General features: G+C 44.1%; 1 protein-coding gene across 1 annotated transcript; it reads right to left on the bottom strand.

Annotated features, from left to right (window-relative positions):
* Positions 1–1313: 1313 nt before the first annotated feature.
* trappc10 (trafficking protein particle complex subunit 10) lies at positions 1314–27418 on the bottom strand. Its single transcript, XM_072700233.1, has 23 exons — positions 27225–27418; positions 23859–23940; positions 21105–21240; positions 19007–19203; positions 18293–18488; positions 18096–18207; positions 15360–15607; positions 10943–11089; positions 9883–9997; positions 9692–9768; positions 9330–9421; positions 8626–8766; positions 8358–8461; positions 7724–8262; positions 6959–7100; positions 6672–6830; positions 6349–6578; positions 6003–6103; positions 5772–5898; positions 3379–3543; positions 2767–2947; positions 2473–2667; positions 1314–2185 (listed from the first exon to the last, which is right to left on the bottom strand). The coding sequence occupies exons 1-23, from the start codon at positions 27283–27285 to the stop codon at positions 1938–1940; spliced, it is 3795 nt and encodes a 1264-aa protein (XP_072556334.1). The 5' UTR covers positions 27286–27418; the 3' UTR covers positions 1314–1937.
* Positions 27419–27995: the final 577 nt, after the last annotated feature.

The following is a 27995-nucleotide window of genomic DNA, read 5'->3' as shown; positions in this document are numbered from 1 at the left end:
CATAGGTATATTTTAAACTGTATAATGCTTACATTTTTTTAAATTTAAATAATTAAACAATCTGAATACAATCTCAGGTTCTGTAATCTAATGGACTAAATTTACAAAAACAATGTGAAAATATGGTTTGTTTTTCTTGTCTCTCTGCTTTCCCCACAGTAGACATGAAAATACCAGCCGGCTTTTATTACTCAGGTGTGAACCCCCCCGCCCCCCAGCCCCTCCCATTAAACTTAATTTCCAGTTAAAGTATTTACAAAAAATGCTCAAAACAAAAAAGAAAATGAAGAAAATGTGGATAATTGAGACTGACAGCATAAGTGAGAGCACTTGTTTTCATAGCTCTTCTGTTTTTCTTTGCAGTGTCCAATTTCAGATCAATTTTACATAAATACTAGAGCTTGACAATCACCACAAGATCCATCTGCACAAAGAGAAGCACGGACAATTTAGTGAAGCTCCTGCAATAGAAATTTTAAAGAACGCTGGTGATTTTTTTGTCTGTTTACATGTATGATGAACTGGAGGGAGGAAAAACTATTTTGGACTCTATGGTCTTTAGTAACGTCCAGTTTGTCATATCATGGATTTTCCCAGCATTCCCCACAGCATGATGCCAAAACATGCATACGCCCACCCACTCACACGCAACAGCTGGGCGACATCATCCTTAGAATCAAACAAAGGTAGTAGCATCTGGTGATCACACAGACACAGAACACAGGAACATATTACATCAATGAGATGGACGGGCACATTGGGCCCTCAGCTATTCCAGTATGTCACACGTGCACAGGGTCCATAATAGCCGACAGATGACAGCAGCAACAGGATTACGAGGGTGAAGACAACAGAGCGCTACGGCACAGTGTATTTCAGAATGACAGAACTGAAGTCACACGCTTCACAGACGCGTCATTGTCACAGCCAATATTGGGCAAATTTGATTAAAAATGGAGGGAAAAAAAAAATCACCCTTTTACTACAGATATGATGAGCAATAAGGCAAAGAATGCACCCATACACAACGAAAATGCAAAGAAACCAGTCAAATAAAAAGGCTGGAAAACAGAACATCTCCACAAAGTGACATTACACCCCCCAAAATCCCTCCAACAGACTTCATTTACCATCACCCATCTCTCACATCCTCATAGCTGTCCTTTGGTGCAAACTTGCAACCTACGGTTCCACAGTACAGCAATTTGTTCAACTTTAAATAATATCTATTTATATATATTTATTTATATATGTATAAAAAGTATGTACAGCAGCAGGGGTGGGCTGGGGGGTCATGAAGACTGATTGGGGGGGGGGGGGGGGGGGGAGAGACTGATTATAGGTAAGGCTTCCCATTGTTGCCATGAGAGCTGAGGAATCGCTGCAGCGCTGCCAGTCTGGCCACGATCCTCTGTCACCAATGTGCATGTGCAGCACCGACGTGAGGTCACACTCATTCCTTGTGCACAAGCATGACACAAAGAGGGAGCTTAGCTGTACTACAATGGCCTCCTTGCCGCTTACAAAGGTCAGAGGTCACAGGGGCAGCCGCCTGGCATAGTCACAGTGCCCCGTGAGACTCGGAGGCGTCTGCACATCCGGGGGAAAGGGAGCCACCGAGGACCGGCAGAAGGCAGGGCAGGACATTCCAACTGTCACCTTGTACAGTAGAGAAGAGGGAACCAATGGGCTCCGAGCACTGAGCTTCCACAGCGGGAAAAGCAATGACAAAAAGGAGGGGAAGAACAAAAAGAAAAAAGAGAGAAAAAAAAGCAGATGATACTTCAGGCTTCATTGATGTCTGCATTGCACCATGGCTGGGCAAACATCCGGAGCCCGTCCTGCGAGTCCGGAGAAGAGGTCCACCCACCCAAAGCCAAAGCAGCCATCCCAGAGGGCCGAGCGGGTAGGTGGGCGGGCAGGTGACATTGGGAGCATCATGTAACATTGACCTCCAGCACGTGGTCGTCCTTGCTGGGCAGCACGAGCACCTGGCAGCCCTGGCTACAATTGAAGACCTGCCCGGGGCCGAAGGGCTCCAGGCGAGGCATGGGGAGGCCACGCTGCTGCTCCCCGCTGCCCAGGGAGACCACGCTGCCACGGCTGTGGATGCTACTGGTGTCTGCCTGGTCGTCCGTCAGACCTTTGTCCAGCAGGGAGATATTGTCATTCTCAAGACATCCATCTGCAGGCATGGATGGGGTAGGCAGGGGAGGGGGGAAGAAGAAATGGAGAATGGCTGAAGTACAGCGCAGGTCCAGGGATCCACGGGCAGCCTGAACGGTGCCAGTTCCGTGGGCCCCTACTGGGCTGCTTTCACGCCGTTATTTAGCCTACAGTTCTACAGTCCAGCTTAACGGTTATAGAGTTCATATACTGTATTAATGGCCTTGAAAGGGGGTTTAATGGCACATTGCTTATTTGGTTACATATTTAATTGTATAACTAATTTTTTTTAGGTGAAAGTCATACCTGTATCGGGCTGGATAGCGGGCAAGGCGTTATGAGGCAAATATTTGGACACCTTGATGCTGGGAAAGGGTAGATTGCCCGCGAACAGGGGCATCACTTCCATGCGCACTTTGTGTGTGGCCCGGGCTGCTATGGGCATAGAGACGATGCCAGAGCTCTTCCCGCAGACAGCCCAGTTACTGCTATTATCCACCACTGGGGAAGTGTCCACAGAGGGAGGCATGGTTAGCACACAATTGAAAACATAACACACACACACACACACACAATGCTGCTCGCAGCTGTTGCCATTACCTTCATACATGAGCTTGGTGGTGCTGAGACCGCCACTCTCTACAGATCCCTCATCCTGCTTCTCAGCTTCAGAGAGCTCTGACAGTCGCGTGATGGACACTTCCAGCCCACAGAGGGAGCCGGTCTTGCAGTGAGACTCTCCAGAGGCTGGCTGAATATCCGCCGACACACTATACAGAGTCTGTGAGAAAGGGACAGGAGTACAGGCAAGTCACACAGGATCAAGGGAAATCTGAAAGGCAGGTAATCAGACCCCATGTAAATCTAACCTTTTCTCTACTCTGTCACAACAGCCATCACGCACATAATGCAAGTACTAACATTAAACAACGGGTTCTTTGAGTTCTACCATTTCCGTATACAGCACACGCCACCGAAGGCTTATTACATTCTAACTTCCTGAATACTGCTGTTGTTTTGTAAGAAAAGGTAGAGTAGAAATGTAACAAATGGTTCTTTGTTGCTAATTAGTTAAAGCATACATGCCCTTAATACCAGGATAAGGCAGAAAACTGACAAAACAGGCTATGGCAGGTAAAAGTATGAAGAATCTCTCATCTGAAGTGATCTGGAGATGTGAATATATATATATCATTTGGGAGTGAGACTCACAGACAAGCTGTCCAGCTGGAACTCATAGTGATACGGAGTGAAGTGTAAGCTTTGGGCGTCTGCTGGGCAGAAGCTGATGGAGAACAGGCACTGGAGGCTGGGCAGCGGCTCTGTGTTCCACATCATCTCCCACAGGTAGAAGACAGACTGCTTGCTGTACACCCGCTGCAGATGGGGAGGGGCTCAGCATCACACACACACAGAATAGGCATCACTCTTGCAGAGTGTCTGATCCTGATGTTAAATCCTGATCCTGATGTTAAATCCTGATCCTGATGTTAAATTTAAGACTTTTTAAATGCCACTTCAAGCCAAATTTAAGACCAAACTAAGTGGAAATATGCTTTACTAAAATCAATACCCATACATTTACACTACAGGGATTACACCCATTCTAGGGCTGCCACTAACTATTTTTCTATAGATTAATCTATTGACCATTTTATCAATTGCTCGATTAATCAAAATGATTAATTTTCCACCAGAAAATCAACTTGACTGTTTCATTATGCTAATTTAATTTTGCCAACAACAAACTGTATGCCATTGCAGGGCTTGAGATAATGTATGAAATTATTTTCACCCACAATTTGATAAGCAGATTAGCAGTACGTCTAAAAATATTAATGAGATGCGAATTGTGATGTCCAAAAGTTAGTAACCTATAAAAATTGGGTGCATCCTCATGCTCAAAAAATTTGGTTAGCGGAGCACGGCACGTGCAACACAAGCAATAAGCACTGAAGTCGCAGCTACATCATCTATTAAAAAAAGGAGATGTTGTGGTTAATCAAGGTAAAAAGATGTTGGTGGTGTGGTGGTACTTTTTGCAGATTAAAGTCCGACATTTTTGGAAATATGGTTTTCAATTTTATTTGAGTTCACAAATTATTTTCTTTTATTCAGTGTACATTTTCATTTTAGTTTACGATAAAGACACTGGTCCAAACTAGTCCAACGTCCACAAACACAAACACTGGCGCTGTCGATCAATGCAGAATAAGCCCAGATTTTAGCCTAAACATTTTCACAAACACTTATTCGATGGAGATTCTTATGCAGCAGGCAGAAACGCTTATTATTACAGCCTAAAAGTTATTTAGCAGCTACAAGGACAAAAGATAATAAAAAGCTCTCAGTACTAAACATGAATGGACAGCACTTCAAATGGTTTTGTCTACTCTGGTGGTGTTTTCCCTTCGGGGGCTTGTGCATAATAATTGCTCCTTTCACCACCAGCGACTGTAAGCGAACAACAGCTATTGAACATGAAGTGCACGTGTGAACATTCTAATATTAAAATTTGTCTGTAAAGTAATCTGGAAAACCAAGGGGTATGCAAGGGTCTCCATCAACACCTTGTTACAGATAAAGATCACCTCTTTTCATAGATACTAACAAGTTTTAGCACACATAGCAAAATGGCTTGAAACGCAAAAATGATCGGTGTGCATCTCTGCCTGTGGACATTAGTAGTCTGCGATTGACTTGGTAGTATAATCCTTAAGAGTCAGTCACATTTAAACTTAAATGAAAGATTTTTTTAACATCAGACTAAAAGTGTTCCCCCTTATCCACAGGAAACCACAGAGAGCGCCGAACCCTATATATTCTGTTTCTGTTTTCTAAGAGATTGACAACAATAGAACATTTATACTAATACAATAATAAAAGTCAGGTGAATGTGAATGGGTGCATGTAGTCTCACTCTAGAAATACCTGAAGTCCTGTACTCACCCTTCATCAAAAGTACTGTTTTTTTTAAGTCACTTATTAAAGGGGACTACAATGAATGTTTATGACCTGCAAAACATTAAGACCTAGTAAACTTAAATTTAAGTCTTTATAAGACTTTAAGGCCATAACTGGTTGAAATGACTGAAGACATTTTAAAACCCCGCAGACACCCTGTCCTGTGCCTATGTGCACAGCATCAGCACTGGGGGGGCTGGCTGCTGGTTCTGTACCAATCATAAGACTGGACCATTATGAGGGCTCAGCCACTTTCAATCTGAGGAAATATGGGATACCGGGGAGGTGGGTTATACCGTTTACCTACTTAGTAGTTATATACACTAATAAATACTCAAGTGTCATTCATTTTAATCATTTTCATTCAGAAATGTAACCATTTTAAAATAGACGAAAGTAATTATTCTATTCAAGAAAACTACAAATAATTTTCCAGAGAGGCTGAAGCCCCCCTAACTGGATATAGAACTGGCTATGTTGTGCACCTACTGGACAAGAGCATTATAACAGGAAGCCCAGAAGAGGACAGGAGAAGACCAGCAAACAGAACAGTGGTGAGCATCTGGCCAGCTGGAGCAATGATACTTGTGTGCCAGTCAGAGGAAGGTGCACCAAGGCGCGTCGAGCAGGCCTGCACTCACCTGCTTCGTTTGGCCGTTGAGGGAGCGCAGCCTGAGCATGGGCAGCTCCTGCTGCAGCATCAGGTTCTGCTCTGCCAGCTGGAAGTTCATATCTGAGACATTCTGCAGGCACACCTGCACGTACTTCCTGTGGGTTTGAATCGAGGGTCAGATCAGCAGGTGGGAGGCTAGTGGATCAAAGTATTTAAAAATATTTTTCATTTTAAGAATATTAATTACTTGAGGCTTTACCTCTTCCCTGCAGACAGTAGCGAGTGCTTGGCTTTGAAGGGGATATAAAAAGTTAACGCTACCAGTGTGGAGTAAATAGACCATGGGCAGTCTATGGAGATCTGTGGGAAGAAGGAGTGTCACACAGTTAAGACATGCACACCACCAATCAGGCAGCTTCTCCTCAAGGAGCCCAACCAGTGAAGGCATTAGGATGCCATAAGAGACAGCCAGGCCAAACCAATCAGGAGAGTTTCACTCAGCTTTGCCTGCTAAATTCATTCCAAACATCTGCCTATTTTACAAGTGGGTATGCATATATTAGCCAGCCCAGAGACAGATGGAAAAGGGGCATCAGGTTCAGCACCTTCTGGTCCAAGGCGATCATGCCGCTGTGGGTGCGCAGGCGGCTGCGGGGCCGATGCCATGGCTCCCCATTGGTCAGTCGCTCAGGGTCGGGCCGCACCGGGCCGGCTGGAACGTGGCACAGCACCACCAGCTGGAACTCCACGGTGTGGTAGGGTGGTGTCAGAGGCAGCGAGATGCTGGTTACCTTCTCCGAGGACTGGATGGAGAGGACCGTCTCCGTTACAAGCTCTGTAGAGGGGAAGGGCAGGGGGGCAGGTCATACAGGTTGTGGAAAGTGGCAGGCAGGAGCGGAAGTACCACGGCGAGCCGGACGGCACTGACCGGCGGCACTGGAGAGCACGCGAGCGGTGCAGCGTGGTGCCGGCAGAATGGGCATACTGTCCGAGTTGCTGAGTTGCAGTGCATCGCCCCGCTTGATGCTGTAGTGACCTGTGACGACGGTGAACTTCACCGTCTGGGGCAGGCCGGCCACAAGGTTGTCTAGGACACAGAGGGACACAGAGGGCTGACTCCAGCATAGTGCCTCGAGCCGGCGAGAGTGTGCCGGGTGAGTCTGTCTTAGCAGAACCTCCTGGGAGAGGAACAGAGACGCAAAGAGAGAGACAGACCTGCTAGGGGCTCCACGGTGAGCTGCGGCTCTTGGGAATACACCTCATACTGCACTATGGGGTAGATGTGGGGCAGCACAAACTGGACCCAACCCACCGTGGCACAGAGCTGCCTCAGAGTATAGGTGCCTGGCTCCTGACTCTGTGTGGGGGGGAGACAGTGTATAAGGCTACATTGAGAGCATTACCAATAGCAACAATAAGAGAATTCAGCAAGATTCATAAACACTCACTCCTCTGGTTCGCCTGCTCAGCCAGTGACTATATGGTCGCCTATGAAAACTGTAGAGTTTTACTTCTGTCTTCTGGTTCTTATATACTTCACCCATTTGCACTGCTGTTATCCTAAAGGGACCCCCAGACAGTCCATGTTTTCACTCCCTCACAGCTCCCTAAAAATGTGGACTGTCTGGCAGGAAGCAAAAATGTGGACTGTCTGGCAGGAAGCAAAAATGTGGACTGTCTGGCAGGAAGCAAAAATGTGGACTGTCTGGGGGTCCATCAAGACCAGAAGTGCATTTCCCAAGAGCTCCTATTGGTAACCCATTCAGTTGCATGATTCCAGCTATGTAAGTTACTAACAATAACTATGCTTTTGTGAAACGCACCCTTGTTGGGAAACACCGCCCTACACTGTCATGTAATAGGAAGTGCCACTGTCTGATGGTTTCGAACCAACAGATTTGAAAAATCCACTACATCAAAATATAATAATAATAATATAATACTAATGATCGCTATACACTAACATGGCAGCAGGCTTACGGGAGCTGTGAAGAGGATGTCGTTGTTGCCAGGCAACAGTGACACGTCATGCGTCTTCAGCAGCTGGGCCCCGTCTTCCATGGAAATGGTGTTCACACTGGGCGTGTCCAAGGAGACGGCGCTGTCCTGGCGACGCAGCAGCAGGTGAACGTTCTTGCAAATGACACCGGTGGAGTTGAGTGCCCCGTCCGAAGGGCTGCGGTCCTGCATCTCATACAGCTCGAGAGTGGGAGGCGTTGTTCGGGGGTGGGAGCCAGGGGGGCTCTCTCCAGGGAACTGCACTGCACCGCCCGGGCTGCCCTGCCCCGTGCGTCGGGGGGCACCGCCCCCAGGCCCTGCCCGGCCCCAAGTCCCACCCTTCTCCAGACTGAAGTGCACAGTGATGGCCAGCTGCTCCAGTTGAACCGGTACAGGCATCAGGCTGCGCAGACGCAGCTCAAGCTGCAGGGAGGCACCGACGTGCACCACAGCTGCCGCTGGCCGGAACTGCAGCTGCCGTAACTGTGCAAACGAGCTCATGTTCAGGATTACCTTGTGGCCTGTGGGGAGGGGGGGAAACACAGTGTTCGGATTGGTTTTGCCCTGCCCCCACGAGGCCCCACTCCCGCGGGTATACACACACGGCCACCCCTACCAGCTGACTGGCCGGCGAAGCTGAGGATCTCCTGGCAGAAGTGCTTCCTCTCGCTGTCGCTCAGGTGGGTGTCGCTGGCCAGCAGAGCGCTGGTCTGCAGGTAGCTGTGCAAGAGGTCAAAGAAACCAAGCGGAGCCAGCAGACAGACATAGAGACAGACAGACAGAGCCAACACCTGATGGGGGGGGTGGGCTGTAGCACACCTTTTCAGGGGGTGGGAGGAGGGGGTGATTACTCTAACAGGGACACAGCTGTGATGGCAGGATACTCCTCAGTCTGGCCCAGCAGCTTCTGACACTCTGCCATCTGCTTGCGGGTGTGAGCCACAGGCAGGGCCCAGCCCTCACTCAGGTAGCTCTTCACAGAGTCCTGCAGAAAGCTCTCTGCCCGCTTGGGGTCACCCTTCCTCCTGAGGAGAAGTGCCAGCCATCGACTTATTTTACTCACTGGGTGAGGAAGCATCTCACCTCCTAAATGACAAGAGCCTTAAGACACCAGCAAACTGAGGAGCCCCAGTGACAGCATCTCCCATATTTGCTGTATAATGTCTGAACTACCTTAAAAACCTCAAGGCCTCCAGCAGTTATACACTGCAGGACATTTACGGCATAATCAGACCAAGCTGGACCTATAATTTACCACAGCATCATTTAGGGTCACCTGCTTAAGACAGAATCCCGAGGCTGTAATCCTGTAATCCTTTTGTAGCTGAGCACTACTTAACCCAAGCATCATTCATTTTATTTCAGTAATTTAACCATTTAAAATTTTCATCATTTTTTTTCCTTCATTCACATGACATTGCAGAAACAGAGATATACATATTCTGATAAAACATCAACTTGGACTTAAGTAAATAATGCAGATACACACAGACAAATACACACACACACAGACAAATACACACACACACAGACAAATACACACACACACACACACACACACACACAGTCTCACTGCAGAGCCTCTTACATGTAGAACTCGGCCAGACTCTTCCCCATCAAGCGGGCTGAGCGCGTCCTGCCGATGGTTCTGTACATGTCCATGGCCGTGTGAGAGAGCTCCTGGGGGGGGGAGGGGGGGACACAACACATGGCTTGAATGTCAGGTACATATCATGCAGTGTCGACATTCAGCCACAGAGGGTTAGCCAGTAAGCAACCAGCACAGACCTGACATTCATTTCAGACTGAAAGATGGGAATCCTGCTCTGGGTTTAAGGTCTGAGGGTTTCCCATTACTGTGAGCAGCCTGGTTTAGAAGCCCCAAAAGCCGCACACCTATGTGCACAGACGTCACTGCAGAAGTACCGAGCCAGCCCAGTTAATACCCACCAGGTAGTGTTTCTCGAAGGCTTCCACAGATGATAAGGCTTCTTTGAGTTTTTTGTAAGGGCTCTGTAGGCTGCTGGCTACAAGAGAACAGAAAATCAGACCCATTAACTTCTAACCATTCTGCCCCATCTCTGCTCCCCCAAAAATCCCAGGCTACAATGATGCAAAACTGACGTGACGAAACTGCTCACCTGTCTCGGGTCGTTCGGCCCCCAGCCCACCCAACAGGTCCACGGTTTTGTTCAGGTCCTCCGAATTGGGTCCATTTTTCGCCACCAAGCCACAAAGGTAGCCCAAGCTCTTTAACTGTGGGCCAGAGGGAAGCAGGGATGGTCATGGGGAAATCAGAGGAGCCTTTGTTCTGTAAGGCATCGCCAGAATGAGCAACACTCAGAGTGACCTGCTGATACACTGGAAAGGATCTGTGCCATACATGCACCCCATGGACAGAAATCTAGGACCTTAACCATCAAGTCACCTCATATGTAAATCTCTGTTAGCAGCTTGGAAACATTTCAACTATAAAACCCCTTTTCAGTAAGGGGGGGGGGGGGGGCTGTAACGCACCTTCTCAGTAGCATGGTGGGGGGGGGGGGCTGTAACACACCTTCTCAGTAGTGTGGGGGGGGGGGCTGTAACACACCTTCTCAGTAGCGTGGGGGGGGGGGTCTGTAACACACCTTAGTAGCATGGTAGGGGGGGGTCTGTAACACACCTCAGTAGCATGGTAGGGGGGGGGGGCTGTAACACCTTCTCAGTAGAATGGTTGGGGGGGGCTGTAACACACCTTCCCAGTAGCATGGTAGGGGGGGGGGCTGTAACACCTTCTCAGTAGCATGGTAGGGGGGGGGCTGTAACACACCTTCTCAGTAGCATGGTGGGGGGGCTGTAACACACCTTCCCAGTAGCATGGTGGGGGGGGGGCTGTAACACACCTTCCCAGTAGCATGGTGGGGGGGGGCTGTAACACACCTTCCCAGTAGCATGGTGGGGGGGGGCTGTAACACACCTTCTCAGTAGCGTGGGGGGGGGCTGTAACACACCTCAGTAGCATGGTAGGGGGGGGTCTGTAACACACCTCAGTAGCATGGTAGGGGGGGATGTAACGCACCTTCTCAGTAGCATGGTGGGGGGGCTATAACGCACCTTCTCAGTAGCATGGTGGGGGGGCTATAACGCACCTTCTCAGTAGCATGGTGGGGGGGCTATAACGCACCTTCTCAGTAGCATGGTGGGGGGGCTATAACGCACCTTCTCAGTAGCATACGTCCACAGGCCCACAGTGTGAGAGCTGTTAGCCTCCAGCTGGGCCCGGTCACAGCAGCCCTCGATCCTCTGTAGCACCTCCAAGCAGCTAAGGAACACCCAGCAGTCCAGTGCCCCCTGTGGGACGGACACCTGGCGATATGGGGGGGGGGGCATTAGAGATCTAAGACCAGACTATTACCTCCTATTTCCACCAACACGGAGATGATGCTGGTGCCGGTGCTGGGCTGGTCCTCGCTTGGTGCCTTTTGAGAACCAGCCTGCGTTTCCACTAGTTTCAAAAAAGAAGGGAACAGAATTTTTACATTGTAAAGTAAAAGTTAATCTACATTTGTTTTTTTGAATTTATTTTGCTGAACCGAAAAAAAAAAAGTTTGCGAAGTATGACTCACTGTGCCCTGACTCCATTGTCTGTATTCACTTTTGTTTCATTTATCTCAGAATTTAAAAAATGATGTAACCTTATTCCGCTAAGAAGCTGGCAAGTTGTTTGACTGCCAGCACCACCATAGACTAGCTATATTGGTTATGGATTGAATTTTCCGGGTTTACGGAAGGTTTGGACGCCGTAGCCTGTCCCTCTTTTGCTGACATTACAGTGCCACATTCTAAGCCCAGCTTTTCTGTGATGCCATGCTGGAGCAGTTTTTTTCTGGCCCAGGGCCATATTTTGCAATGGAAACGCGTGCCAGATTGGGGAAAAGTCCGGCATCACAAGGGTTATGGCTGTCAAGGCTGAATTTCGTGATGATCTTCCTGTGTTATTTAAGACAGAATAATCAGCTAATGCAGCCAACAGCATCAGGGTGTACAGGAGACACTGGTGGAGTAATGATGAGAGGTAGAAGGAAGGAAGACAGGATAAGGAAGAGTAGGGGTAGAAGATAAGCATTCATGAATAAGAGATGACGGAAATAATGGAGAAATTTAAGGACAAGTTTGGGACAGGAGAAAAACTACAGAATGGGGAGCTAAGGAGACTGAATTTAGTGGAGAAAAGTTAATGAATTCTCCAAAAATAATTCCATTCCATTCCATTTCACACTATGGACTGCACTACAAATAGTTACAAATGGGTCAGAGAGAAAACTGTATGGTAAGTAAACAAATAAAAAAAGCCCAAGACTCACTGCCAAACTTATCCCTAAACCAAGAATCTTAGCCCAAAAAAGGCTCCTTGTTCAGGTCATGACCCTTACACAGTTAGCTGGGATTAAAACAGTGCTAACCTGTCTCAGAGGAGCAGGGCAACAAACCCAAGTCAAACTAAACCACAGATCATAGAAATAAAACCCTATCCAGAGCACGGCCCAGAAACCAGCACTGCAGCCTCCCCCAGTTCTATCAGCCTTCATGTTCCCTATCCGTTTGAATGAGATTCCTCTGGGTACTTCAGCTTATTCCCACAGTCTTAACATGAATTTAAGAGCACTAGCATCTCTATTGGCACTTTTCCACTGCCACCAAGAACCAGTGTTCATTTTGACAGCAAATTTTTACTTAGTTTTAGTCATAGTCTTTTGAGTAAAATGTAATTTAGTTTCAGTCATAATTTAGTCATCTAAATTATTTTAGTTTCACTCTAATTTGAAACACAAACTTGTGTTTATTTACCCAGAAACTGGAGTACTGTAAAATCAGTATTGCCATTAGCGCAAAAATAAAATCACTTCAAAAGAAAAAAGTGCATAGGCTATAATGCCACCAGGCCTACTCCCTCTGAATATTAAAATGAAAATATTTGTAATATTTTTATTCGCTATTGTTTGCCGTTAAATGTTTCACCTGAAATTCTCAAATAAGTTCAAAGGAAAAGACCAATAATGGTCTCAGGGATATATAATCATTATCAAGAAAAAAAATCCAAACACTGAAAACATACTTCAGTAGCAGGAAGTGCAACCATTCTATTTTGGCATTTTCAAAATAATTACCCCAAGGCAACAATTCTATTAGTGTATATAGCCAAAATCAACTCTCCTCTCTTTCAGGTGATTTCATGTTCGTTTAAGTTTCCCCTTTTTAACAACTGTATAAAGTAATGTTATTTGTTATATAAATCAACTCAGGTGAAACTAAAAAATGTATGTTTTCAGGGTTGCCAAATCTCAAGCATCTGGCATAACATTCACACTTTCAGACTCATACAGGAAATGTTATGGCAAATCTATATTATTCCATTATAAACCTAAAATTACCTACGTCGAAAGTGTATTTACACGGTTAAATACAAAAGCAGACTATTTATAAGGTAAGAATGGTTACATGTGTGCAGACATCTCGAACTGAAAATCTCACTCCAGCCAGTTGGCCGAAGTTGGCAACCCCGCGTTTTATTTGAAATGAAAAGTAAAATGCACTGTTTTCACCTGAAATGGCTTGTCATTCCATTTGCGTTGTTATTCTGACAAGTATAAAACGAATGAGAAAAACATGTCACGTTTTATATCTTTTTGAAATAATATGACTGCCCATATCCTACTCTAATAGCGATTGAAGTGATAAGTTCATATGTATTTATATTAAAACGAGACTTTAATTTTATTACCGGCACATGTGGGATTATTGAAACCAATACTTAAATCCATGAACACTAAAATATATAAACATAAAAACGATTGTATTAGGGTTTTACGGTTTAAGTTAAGCACTTAAACATGCATAATTCAAACATGCATAATTTTCACATTTTATTTGATCTCATTTTGAAGTGCAGCCATACTTTCAAAATGTCCTTTTAAAACTAGTAAATGAGAAAACATCATACATATCGGCAGTCATACATACAGCTCTGTCACGTGACAATAAATATTGTCAAAAAGTTTTTGAATTGTACTTAATTTGATTTGACAGTCAGGTATTGATTACATGCAATGTTGATACAACTAACAGGCTACTTAAATATATATCACACTAAATAGTTAGATATTAGGATCTTCCAGACCTTTGCTTCAAAAAATGCAATGGATCTGTTTAAATTTTAGTTGAATACGCCTGCCTTACGCAAACTACATTAGCTCTGATTGTATCTCATATCTGGCAAACATTTTCGTCTTGTTTTTATTCGTTGACGAAAGTGTCAATACACTTCGTCATAGTCTTAGGCCTCGCAAACTCATTTTTATTTAGTTATCATCTCGTTTTAGTCTGAAAATAAAGATCATTGACGATAACGAAAAATTTTCGTTAACAAAATTAACACTGCCAAGAACCGAGCTGTACTGCAAAGAGACGGTTTTCCATTGTAAATTACATGAGCCACAAACGAATTGACATGGCCCTGCTTACTAGCAGAGCTGAGAGTGACCAAATCGATCTGGGTGCGTCACCACCATCTGATTGGTCTTTTGTGCATGGATTATCTGAAGGAAAAAAAGGACATATTCTACATATTATTCATTATTATTAGTATTTGCACATTGTGATGTATTGATACATTTCTGATAAATCAGAACTTGAAAATTTCCAACCTCCTAAAAAAAAAAAGCTGAATGGAATGGATTCATAATTCAAATTTACACAAGCTAATGCTATTTCCACTAGCATTTGAGGCCAACATAACACGGCGATTCATATACACATACTAGTGGAAATTAGCATACAGTAATCAGGATTTAGACCAAGTGCACAGTAAACTTTTACATGACTGTTGCTCTCCAAACGCCATTACTGAGTCAATCCTTCTGCGAGCTGGAACCGCACTGTAACTAGTGTCCAACAAACATGTTAGACACGGCCTGGTTCCAGTATGGCAGTGGAAATGTGCCATAAATGTCCTTTAATGTGTGATGTGTGGCAGTGCTGACAATTTCCAAGCTCACCACAACCATGTAACGGCTAAGCTGTTATAGAAGATGGATAGATAAGCTGGACTGATACTAGAAACTGAAAAATAAAGAGACAATAACAGATGGAGATCCCAGTCAGATACAGCCAGACAGTGACATACAGGCGGTCAATAAACACAGACAATAAATGACACAGGCAGACCGGGCAGCTCAGAGAAGCTCTGTGGTCACCATGAGATGGAAATAGGCAAAGCAAAGATGCAGCAGGCAAAATCCTCCCAGGGAAACTTCACTAAAATCCAGAAATTCCGCTCAGGAGCCAGAGGAGGTACCACCACTGCTGTGGCAGCTACCCAATGTCCGGCCAGGACAGATCAGATTCCGAGGTCGGCAAATGTCAGAGACAGGGAGTCCAGCAGCCAGAATATACACAGCTACTGCGTGAGGATGCTGTTCATGCATTTGGAAAGCAGACTAATATCCTTCTCTCCCAATACCAAATTTAAACAAACTGTATCTGCTTATTTATTGGTCTGTCTGATGTGAATTTGAGACTCTATGTTAGGATCATACAGATGGAGATCGATGTTGGGCAGTGGGTGGGGGGCTCATACCTCCAGCAGCCGCAGCTCCTGCACGCAGGTGTGCAGCAGCTCTAGGGCGCGACGTGTCACCTCCCATGGCCGCAACAGGAACACCAGCAGGGTGCACTGCCGCGAGAACAGGTAGCTGCGCAGGTCCAGCAGACTGGCCTGGCTGTGCTGGATCTGCTCACGCTTCTCCATGTCGATGGGCCTGCGCAACAGCAACCCGTTCCAGCTGCGTAGGGGCTGGCAAAATGAACCCAGCCAGTTGGCTCCATCTGCGCAAATGGACATGAGAGGGAAATGGAGATGAACAAACAGTGGATACAGCATGTGTGTGTGTGTGTGTGTTTTTCCCTTATGTGACACTGCTCCCACACCACAGTGACGCATGTGTGGCCTTACAGTGTTAATTTTGACAGAAAATTTTTATTTAGTTTTAGTCATAGTCTTTTGATTAAAATGTAATTTAGTTCCAGTCATAATTTAGTCATCTAAATTATTTTAGTTTTAGTCTAGTTTTAGTCGAATAAATATAAGATAATAGTCGACTAAAACTACACCTGATTTAGTCGACTAAAATGAAAAGTGCAAAGTATAATGTTTAAAGTTTCCCTTCAATTTCTGAAAGTCATTATGTTCACCAAGATGAAATGAAACCAATGTTAAGGAATGGTGTTAAGGTCTGACTGTGCAGTACACAAACACAGATTTCACTCTTATTTGAAACACAAACATATGTTTATTTACCCGGAAACTGAGTACTTTAAAATCAGTATTGCCATTAGTGCAAAAATAAAATCACTTCAAAGAAAAAATGCATAGGCTATAATGCCACCAGGCCTGCTCCCTCTGAATATTAAAAGAAAAATATTTCAATAAATATTTGTAATATTTTTATTTGCTATTGTTCACTGTTAAATGTTTCACCTGAAATTCTCAAATATGTTCAAAGAAAAAGACCAATAATGGTCTCAGGGATTTATCAAGAAGAAAAAAAAAATCCAAACATTGAAAACATACTTCAAGGGCTATCTGTTGCAGGAAGTGCAACCATTCTATTTTAACATTTTCAACAGCAAAATAATTACCCCAAGGCTACATTTATATTAGTGTATAGAGCAGGGTTATTCAAATCGCGGTCCTCGACATCCGAGCACTGCTGGTTTTTCAGCCTTCCTTTACCTGTCAGTCAGGTGTGAAGCCTCTGACCAATCAGAATCAGTAATTATTAAACAACTACCTGGCAGAACTGAAAACAAGGCCTGGATTTTGAATCGAGGTCCAGATTTGAAGAACCCTGGTATAGAGTCAAAAATCGACTCTCCCCTCCGTCAGGTGATTTCATGCCGTTGAAGTTTCCACTTTTTAACAACTGTATAAAGTAATGTTATTTGTTATATAAAACAACTCAGGTGAAACAAAAAAATATACGTTTTCAGGGTTGCCAAATCTCAAGCATCTGGCATGATACTCACGCTTTCACTCACACAGGAAATCTAAATTATTCCATTATAAACCAAAAATGAGCTAAATCAACTGCAAAACTGTAAAATGCACTGTTTTCACTTGAAACGGCTTGTCATTCCGTTTGCGTTTACTCCAACAAAGCTAATATGCGGAAAGACATATCACGTTTTACAATATGTTTCGAAATAATATGACCGCCCATATCCTACTCTAATAGCGACTGAAGTGATAAGTTCATATGTATTTATATTAAAACGAGACTTTAATTTTATTACCGGTGTGGGATTATCGAAACCAGTACTTAAATCCATGAACACTAAAATACATGACATAAAAACGATTGTATTAGGGTTCTACGGTTTAAGTTAGGCACTTTATTCAAACATGCACAATTTTCACATTTTATTTTATCTCATTTTGAAGTGCAGCCATACTTTTAAAATGTCCTTTTAAAACTAGTAAATGAGAAAACATCATACACATCGGCAGTCATACATACATGTTCAGCTCTGTCACGTGACAATAAATATTGTCAAAAAGTTTTTGAATTGTACTTAATTTGATTTGACAGTCAGGTATTGATTACATGCAATGTTGATACAACTAACAGGCTAATTAAATATATATCACACTAAATAGTTAGACATTACGATCTTCCAGACCTTTGCTTCAAGAAATATTCTCTAACTGGACCTCTTTAAATTTTAGTTGAATACGCCTGCCTTACGCGAACTACATTAGCTCTGATTGTCTCATCACAGGCAAACATTTTCATCTTGTTTTTATTCATTGACGAAAGTATCAATACACTTCATCATAGTCTTATGCCTTGCGAAATTTTTATTTAATTATTGTCTTGTTTTAGTCTGAAAATAAAGGTCGTTGAGGATAACGATGACGAAAATTTTTCGTTAACAAAATTAACACTGGCCTTACATTTGCCGCACACCTCATTGTCTATGTTCACACATCCAGAGTTACCTCCACCCAAGACCCCCAAATAAGCGAGCACTCCCCCTAATCACCAACCAAACTCACCCCACCCCCCACCCCCCGCACATCCACAGCCTTCATGTTTTAAAAGTCACACCGATAGGGACTGGGTGAAATACAATGAAGGAATAAAAGCCAGAGGAGGAGGCCAGATTTGCTCCAGCTGTGAAGTGACAGATGTGCACATGCATTTTGAAAACAGGAGCGCGCTGTCACACCCTTTGGCTGGAGCATCAGGACAGAAACTCTCCTCTCGGTAATCAGGAAGGAGGTAAAGAAAAGGAGGTAAAGAAGGGTGCTCACCTCCGGCCCCGAAGTTCAGGACGTACTGTGTGAAGAGAGCATCCAGCTCATCATACTGGACCAGGGCATCCTCAAACTGCTGCAGCATCTCGAAGACAAAGGCCAACTCCTCCTGTGTGTGTGGGGGGGAGGAGGGGGTGAGATGAGCTGGTTTCATGCTATACATACACAAGCAAGCGCAGACACCGCTGCCACACCTGCACCATGAAGTAGTCACAGAAGCTCCAGCCTGGCTCGGTCCTCTTCTCCCGCAGCGTGCGCATGTCGTCCTCGAACCTGCCCAGGTTGCGCGTGAAGGACAAGAGCAGCAACGTGCGCAGCTTTGTCAGGAAGGAGCTCCAAGACTCCTGGGAGCGGGAAGAGTCCTTCAGGGGGTCCGACAGAACCACACATCTGGGAAAACAGAGCACCAGTAAGACAAGGGAGGGCCCATCTGTAGCCAACAAAACAACAATTCTGTTCTCAACCACCCCCCACCCACTACACTGCACTCAGACCTTACTGCAGATCTGCTGCTCTTCTCCACACCCACTTTGACTTCCTGTGTGTCCCCCATTTAGTGTCCCCATCTCCATTTTGTATAACCATTCCCCATTGCGTCCTTCCACGTGCATCTGTCTGCCTTCCTGGCTGGAACAATTCTCAGAGGGCGTTACACATTCAGCATCAACAGTGGAAGATACAGAGAGGAGACAGGACACAGGGGCTCTGGGCCAACCATGCAGGAGAGAAGAGCCAGAGAGGAGTGATGGCCAGACACACAGAGACCCTGTATGGACCTCACTTAGATGATTGTAGAACCAGCAGAAGAGAGTTACGTAGTCAAACACAGACAAGCACGCTCACTTCCCATCAGCCTCCCTGCCTCGGTCCTGCAGACGTCAAAGGTCCCTCGCTCGCGCACTGCCCACCTGTCGCTCTGCTTGTTGCAGAAGTCGTTGCGGATCTTGTCCACGATGGAGGTACGGGGCAGGATGTTGGTCTTGTTCTTCTTCTTGGCGTCGCTCTCCACCACCACGATGAGCCAGTCCAGTGTGCTGTGGAGACGCAGCAAGCTCTGCCACCGCACAATGTCTTCCTTCACGGAAGCCTTGTACGCCTCTGTGTCCTGCAGACCGACACGGGCACAGCTCAGTTCACATTAATGCCAGCAAAGCACCCAGTTGTGAGCTAACCCCACACACCGCAGACATGCAGCACGTGGCTCGTTCAGACTGCCTGTTTTCAGACTTCAGAAAATCCATTGCAATGCACTTTTTGCTAAAAAATAAAAAAAATAAAATCAGGACGGCTACAGGAAGGCAGCTCCTAACCACCGGGCAGGAAGACGCTAAGACTTGATGGTAGAAGGACACCAGCTTTGTATGGGAGAACTTCATGCTTTTGAACAGAAGGAATGACAGATTACCATAGTCTTTGCTCTTAAGCATGTATTTGTAGTAGGGCAGTAACTACACACGTATTCATCGTCTGCCGTTCAGTTATATAATTTTCGGTTTAGAACACACAATGAAATGAATACATACTTTGAGACGGGCAGAACCTAAATGCACAAGATGATGTTCAACACCGAAAACATTATTCTCATTGTAGTTGTGAGCTGGTTTAGGCTAGTGCTGGTTAGTCAGTCTTATTGGTGAGGCGGGAGTTCGAAGACCCTCCCACATCACTTAAATCACTTAAATCAGTATTTCGGTTTCCCAATTAATTACACCGAAGACAGAATACTTAACACCAAAACCATCCATCAGTGCTGTGACAACACTGGAGTATGTTGCTGGAAACACATCAAACATACTAACCCATTTGAGATGCCATTATCAAAGTGCATGTGTGACCAGAGCAAAGCAGAGGCGCCTCTGCAAACCCATGACATTTACGGTGCTGTTGCCAGGATATGGACAGTTTATAGCTACAGAATTGGAATGGGCGATACCACTGATTTCTAATTATATCCAATACAATGTGGGGGGGGGGAACCAATCTTCTCTCCTTATGAGCAGCCCTGTCTGGTAGCAGATATTGTCCAGCTCCCTATAATAATATAACATAAATATAATATATTGCAGTCATGTTTCGGTTAATAATGGGGATCAATTCTCAGAGAAGCATCATTAGGTAATTTCGTTGTGCAAATGTCATAGTGTACAAGAATCTAGATGGTATAGCTGACTACACACCTATACTATACAGTATAGCCTAAATAATGATTAAAGTACAAAAAGTACAGTACAGTAAATTAAAAAGTACAGTATAGTAAATACATAAACCTGTACCCATACCTGTCTGTTGATCAAGTATTGCGTACTGTACATAATAGTATGTGCTAAAACTGGCAGAGCAGTGGGTTAGTTTACACTAGCACCACCACAAACACATTAGTAATGTGTTGCACTACAGCATTATGACAGCTACAACATCGCTAGGCCGTAGGAATTTTTCCAGCTCCATTATAAATCGTATGTGACTACTGTCATACATCTGGTCCGTCGTACACCAAAACGTTGCTATACGATGCCTGACTAATGTAATGTAAACATTTCATTTATAGGCAAAAATAAAAAAATTGTTAGAATCAATTCTCTACACTAAGAAATTCAGATTGAAAGAATTAATATTCCAGTATGGATGCACACATCCCGTCTATAGTTATGCAATCATACTAGGAAGTCAAGAACACGGGATTTAAAAGGGATTTAGTTATTATGACTGTTATAATGTAGTCTTATTACTGATCATACATACTTTTATTTTGCACAAATAAGCATCTTTTAGGTTGCGCTATACAGTCATTCCCTGATATCAGACAACGGGTGTATCCCACCTGCTTCGTTTTTCCTTAGGATGACACAGGCCTGGCTGTCCCTCCCTCCATCCCCCTCCCCCCTCCCCACACCCTGTGAACACACATGCACATCTCTAAAACATGTGTGCATGTAGTAAAAGCAGCCTCACAAAGTAGCCCATCCAGCAGATAAGCGGGAAGAGGACCTCAGGGAAAGCACTCACACAGCAGTCTGTCCAGTATATGTGGAGAAATGGAAAGGTGAGTAGCGCCTTATTTCCTTCCTTGGGAAGTAGTTCCTCCTTGAACTGAACAAAGTTGGCCTCTAAGTGAATCATCTTCGGAGCTCGTCCATATGACCTGTGTGAGGGAGGAGCTTGTCAGCGAGGCATCACTGCATTCTCACACACACTGACACTAAAGGTATCCACTGAAGATTTGCAACACTCTATTCAGCACCTCTAAATGCAAGCTCTTTAGAAATATACATGCATACAAAGAATATCCCAAGCTCAGATTATAAAAGTCCAGGTCAGACGTATACTGCATCGCTGTCTCACAGACAGGAAGACACACAATGATTTCTGCTTCCCTGGTACATAAAATGTGCTGAATACCTACTTGTCGTTCTTTTCTAAAAATCTAATGGGGTTTTTCCACTGCCACCACAAACTGAGCCACTCGATCCATACTGCAAATAGACGGTTTTACATTATAAAATGTGTGAGCCATACCTGACCTGTTTCCATGCTAGTAAGTAGTGACCAAACTGAGTTGGTTGTGTCACCACCATCTGATTGGTTGAAATGCACATTACCATGATCTGCCTTGATATGCATGAATTTTTCCAAGAAAAAAAGGGAATATTCGACATATTATTCATTATTATTAGTAGTGCACATGATGATATGCCAGGGCATTCCCGATAACCCAGAATTGGAATATTCTCAACCTCTTACTTTTTTTAAAAAAAAAAAAACAGTTGAACAGAATGGATTCGTAATGCAAATTTACACAAGCGAATTCTAATTCCACTAGCGTTTGATACCAACATAATACAGTGACTGTCACCAATGTACTAGCAGAAATTAGCACATAGTAAATCATGATGTACCAGCCCAGAAGTCTCAAACTACCAGCCCAGCAAGACAGATTCCCTCGGCCTGCAGCATGTTTTTATTTCACTATTTAATCTGGCCCTCAAATCAATCTTTACCTTGTACTTGGGATAAAATGGTTATCAGTTTCATGGTAAAATTCTCTGTGGTTAGTTTCAAATTTTAATGATAATTAAAATCGTGGTTGGTTACCGAGCTTTGAAAAACTTGTCCAGCACCAACCAAAGGCAGTTTCCAAGACGCAAGCACAGCATGCAACATGGGTTAGTTACAGCGCTCTGGAGATGTTTCAGCCTATAAAGAGGACTAAATCTGGTGTGGTCGTATTTTGGTTTTCAATCTTCATCACGACCACCCACTACTTCATAGCGAATGCCAGACAAGTTAACTTTTAGCTCAATGAATGATGATGGAACTTCGGAATGGGGGAAAAAATGTCATGGTTTGCCCGTCTAACTCGCTAATAGTTTGTCAATAGTGTACAGTGAAGCTTTCAGTGTTACCACCTCTTGTAAGAACATCACAAGTTGTCAGTGGTGTAGTGGAGACGGCACTTTTTTTGCCTCAGCCGCAGAACTAGTTGAACGCCCAATTGCTAAGAATGAATTCCATGTACGTTTGTATTTGTAAATTCCTGAAACAGAACAGTTTAGACCAGTTAGATTACTTCTTCAATATGAATTTTCCAGCATAACTATGATTTGACTGCATTATTTTATTTGTTTGAAGTTCTGTAAATAGCTGAAGGAGATTATATGGTTTTCATATGTTTACATAGGCATTGGCTATGTCATTATTTTCAAGTTTATGCAAGTAAAACGTGCATAGTGCTGCTAATTGTATTTGTGGTTTTCAATATAGAACTTGGTGAAATGAATGCAGTTTGTGTATCAGTACTTTAACCAGGGTTTCTGCAGGTTTTCTAAGAGTAAATTTAAGACTTTTTTAAGACCTTTTTAAGACCAAATAAAGAAAATTTAAGGAAAAAAAAAATATCGTAGGGAAATTCATACGAATATATTATAATCATAATAATTATGATATTATATTATAATCATAAGAATCATAAGAATATACGTATTCTTCGGCCTTCCAATCGCACTACATGTCTAAATAGCGCGCTTTAGAAGAAAGGGTTCTGACAGATGAAGCAGCACATAACGCCATCTACCGTTCAATGAATATTGAGCGATCTAAGCCATGTAGCACAGAAATTACGCTTTCGCTTCTCTTTAAAATCAAAACACACGAGGAAACAATCCCTCACAAAAATTAATGCCATGATCATATGAATTTAAGACTTGCTGGTCTGATTTAAGACCTTTTCAAGGCCTTAATTCATGGAAAAGTGATTTAAGACTTTTTAAGACTTTTTTAAGACCCGCGGAAACCCTGTTTAACATTTTCAGCACATTTTAATAATACTGTGATAATTCTGGTTACTATAATCATGATATTAAATTTTCATACAGTTTCTTCTCTACATTGTACTATTGTATTCTTCCTTTAATTGATCAGAGGCCTTTTTTATAGGTGAATTTAATTTTTTTTTTGTGTGTAAAAACAGTCACTGTCACTCTCACAACCCGGCAACGCATTTACCGAGCCGAGCCTCCTGCAATGGAAAATCAAAGCAAGCTGGAACTGCACTCTAAGTAGCGTCTGTTTGGGGTATGGGTTGCGTATGGCCTGGTCCCTGTATACCAGTGGAAAAAAGCCATTAGACTGAGAGCCACATACAAAGAAATACTACAGATAGTACATCTTCCAGAGAAGGGTAGGGAAGTCAATTCTGTCCATTTGGAATTAATTACGGCTTTACGGTCTCTCTCGTTTCCAGCATGCACCAGGTGCTGTTACCTCCTCCACTCCATGGGCTCCCGGGGCAGCTGCTGGGTCAGGGAGTTGTAGAGAGACATGAACAGAGCCTGGTCCCCAGCACCTGCAAAAGGTAACAGCACAAACTGGGCCTCATTCCACTCAAACCACATCTGCCAGGCCCAGACCTCTAGGAACATCTTTACCCATGCCCATGAGAGCCCCCCCCCCCAAAAAAAAACACATGGTCACACACAAACACACTCCCACTCACTCAGTTGCTGCAGGATCTCAAAAGATAAAATTTGCTTTAAAAAATAGTAAGTATCAAAGACAACAAATCTGCGCTCGCGCACACACACATAAACAAACGCACACATTACTTGTTTGTACACACACATATATATAAAACAGAAATAAATATCAATCCACAGTTGCCTATTGATTAGGAACATTTCCTTTCCGGCAGGACAGATAACCACCTCTAAAACACGAGGTAACATCCCACTGAAAAGACAGCAGGTGGTGCAGTACTTACAGAGCTGAACACCTGACCAAGCAGTGCAGGGGGCTTGCCGCAGTAGCCTTCAGCGAGCCACTTAAGCCAAGCCACCACATAACAATTATTGCACAAACATTACATGCCAAAGATTCCAGTCTGCCGACTCACTGTGAAAATGCAGCCCTGAAGACAGCAGAATTACTGCTATGCTGCTGCAGCAGTAACATTCCTCACAATCCAGATATGTTGTAACAGGCACGTGCCCAAGACTTTGCCGGATGAGACACGGCTAAATAAGCATAACATAGAGACGTCAAACATCATTAATTACAAGCATGGTAGAAAGCTTCCTCCCTGCTGACTAAATATGACTCATAACCTTCAACTTTCCTCCAATTATACTATTGGCTGCAGAGTGAAACAACTCAGCAGGTAACCACTGAAAGCTGGGGACACCAGCAGAGGTCAAGGAGTCACAGGTCTGGGTTCAAGCTCACGATTCCCTCCTTGTACCCATCCATCTCCTTTAAGATGCAGTAACTCAATAATGCGGGAAACATATCTTCACTGGGCCTCACCATTTAATCAAATACAACACCCAGGACCTAAATATCAGTCAATAAACAGAAGTCTGGGAGACTTGGTAAAGGGATTTTAAGGGACACACATCCTCTACCCATCCCCCCCCCCCATCCCCCCTCATCAATAAGTCTTACATGCAGTCATGTTTTCCATACATAACAACCACACCTCAACCCAAAAAACTTTTTCTTAGGGTATCACACAAGGGACTCCAACCAAAAGACCTTCTGGTCCCAGCTACGGACTGCATATCTTTTATCAGTCCATAGTGGACAGTGTGCTTTTCTACAATGTGGCCTGCTGGGGAAGTACTGTGATGCCAAAGGCCTGAACAAACTCATTAGGAAAGCCAGCTCCATCACCGGACTGACACTGGGCCAACTAGAGGCAGTAGCAGAGAAAAGGATGTTGGCAAAATTGAACAATATTATAAACAATTCTGCCCATCTGATTCAGGGGGCACTATCCTGGAGCACATTCAGCCATCGGCTCATTCCACCACAGTGTGCTTTAAAAAAAATAATAAATCTACTTATGATCATTTCTGCCTGTCTCCATGAGACACCACAACACCTCCTCCTTAGATGTGCCCCTCCCAATCTACAGGCATAACACTCCATCCCACCTTGTTACAATACAACCTGCTGCTTTCTGTTCCAGCTGCACACAATTTATTGCCACATAATTACTATTCTTACCTTTAAATGCTTACTTTTAGAATCACATTCTGTTTTTCAGAATAATTCATTTATTTGTGTACTTTTTAAATCTGTTTGCACTACATTTACTTTGTTTGGCAGTAGATGTATGTTCATCTGTGCTCTATGTTCTTGCTGCTGTGTTCATCAGAATTTCCACCTGGGATCAATAAAGTGAATCTTAATCATAGCTGCCCCTGGCCTCTTACAACCTCACATGGAGAGCTAACCCTGTGTGCCTGTAATCACAAGGTTGCTGGTTCAAACCCAGCTTCAGTACATCTGTGGGTCCTTGAGCAAGGCCCTAAACCCCCAGCTCCCTGGGCGCCGGTACGGGTGGCTGCCCTTCGCGGACAACTTACTCTACAAAGAGCAAGTTGAGGGAGGCATAAAGACAATTTCCCCACGAGGATCAATAAAAGTATTGATTATTATTTACATCCTTAGCTGGAACTAGCTGGCTTAGTCACGTGGTATAGACAAACGAGTATGTGTCCTTTTTTTTGGACTTACCCTTAATCTTAGTTACTAAAAATGTCTCTTAAAAGCTATAGCTGGGGTGCAAAGTGACAGCGTATTCCGATTTGACAGCAGGCTAATAAAAAAGAAAAACACTTGAAGGGGAGTTGCAATCATGCACCAAAAATGGGAAGCTGCGGGGAGGTTTTGTCTTCACACCACAGTAACAAGATAATATTCACCAGCAAGGCAATGAGTCAGGGGACATGTTACAAAAGAGACACCCCGATCTCGAGGCTAGAGGGCGTGACCTACCAGCACACCTGACGGCAGCTAAATGTGCACGGCTCTGCTTTCATATTGTGGTTAAAAAGTACAATGTAGTATGTTGTCGGCGCATTTAAACAAAAACGTCCTGAATTGTCAGCTTTCCCTTATGATGACTCGCACGGCCCTCCTTTTCGGCAGCACATTCAGGCACATTTCTGAAGATTCGATCCGATACTCCTTAATCTGCACATGGGCCTCCTATCATACCTGGGCAACGTCAGAGGAAAAGCTAGACGCTTGACTAGTCGCTTTACTTCACCAACGTATCGCCAAGCTGGGGAAACTGCTTACTCAGTTGCGGTTTGGCAACAGTGAAGGTATCTTGGTTAAGGGGCAAATTAGGCAGATAGCCGTACGGCAACGTTTTAAATAGCCAGGTGAACGTCTCGTTTGCTTGGGGAACAGACTACGGAAACTATACTTCTTTATTCCTAGGAAACATTACTAGCAGGACTGAAAGCAGGTTAAATACAAAGCTAACTATCGTACTCGAAGCCGCTGTACCCACCTCAAGGTGTGTACACACGGCCTCAGCTTTTTAGTCACTTCACGGAGTATTAAATGAGTGCCATTCAATCTGTCAGCAGGCGAAACTACAGCGCAATGGCAACCAAAAAAGATACGTCTTTAAAGTACAGGTGCAGAGACTTTACGGTCCATTACAGCGCCCTAATTCGCTAGCCGGCCCCTGTAACCCCCTAAGCCAGCACATTCTGTCGGTGTCTGGTGTCATTATCAGGTGGACGGCCACACTGCAGCGGAGGGTCGACGATACCCAAAGCCTAAAGTGTCACAAAGCACTAGCTAGCTGGGCTAAAGCTGCACCGAAATACTCACACGTTACAATTGGCTTGTTTTCCATTGTGTAGATTATTGGCTTCTCCTCATGAGACTCCATGGACTCCGACTGTCAGCAATAGCCCTCCATGTAAATGTCAACTAAATCACTGTTGTTATTATTAACGCACTAATGCAGTAACGCTCGGGCCCTTTCTCCATCTACTTCCTGTATGTCCATCATGTGATGACGACTTCCGGTACACTTTCGATCTCTTAAAGGAAATTGAAAAAATCCATCCTTCTATTTGGCAGAGACCTAAAAGGGGTGGTGTGTCATAAATTAAATTCATATCGTTTATGACTGATTTTTATATGTTGTTTTAAACAAAATTGCAGGAATACCTACTCGGTTACTCGGGGGTCTTAGGAATAGCATGTACTCTTTTCAGAAAAATACAGAGACATGAACATAATATTGTTCATTTATGTAGACTGACCACATTTACTGGAGCAAAATTGATAGAAATCGGAATATTAGGCAACTGGAAAGGATAGGGTAATGTTACTCAAATTTACTTACTTAAGCATAAGAATATAACAGTAGAGGGGAAGTCGATAATGGTATATAGTAACTAACATTTTTGCTGTATGTCTTCCTAGCCTTAAGACAGGGGTAGACAGTCCTATCCTCAAAGGGCCAGTGCCTATGCAGGTTTTTGGGATAACCTGTAGGTCAGCTGTGCAAACCATGGTCTGAGGACTCTTCAGCCAATCAGTCGTCTAATTAGTCATTTAATTAGGGAGTTGCAGCAAAAACCCTCACACACA

This window comes from Paramormyrops kingsleyae, chromosome 16 (genome assembly GCF_048594095.1).
Source record: "Paramormyrops kingsleyae isolate MSU_618 chromosome 16, PKINGS_0.4, whole genome shotgun sequence".
Taxonomy (NCBI): Eukaryota; Metazoa; Chordata; class Actinopteri; order Osteoglossiformes; family Mormyridae; genus Paramormyrops; species Paramormyrops kingsleyae.
Note: the sequence above shows the minus strand (reverse complement) of the source record. Positions and strands in the feature narration are given on the sequence as shown.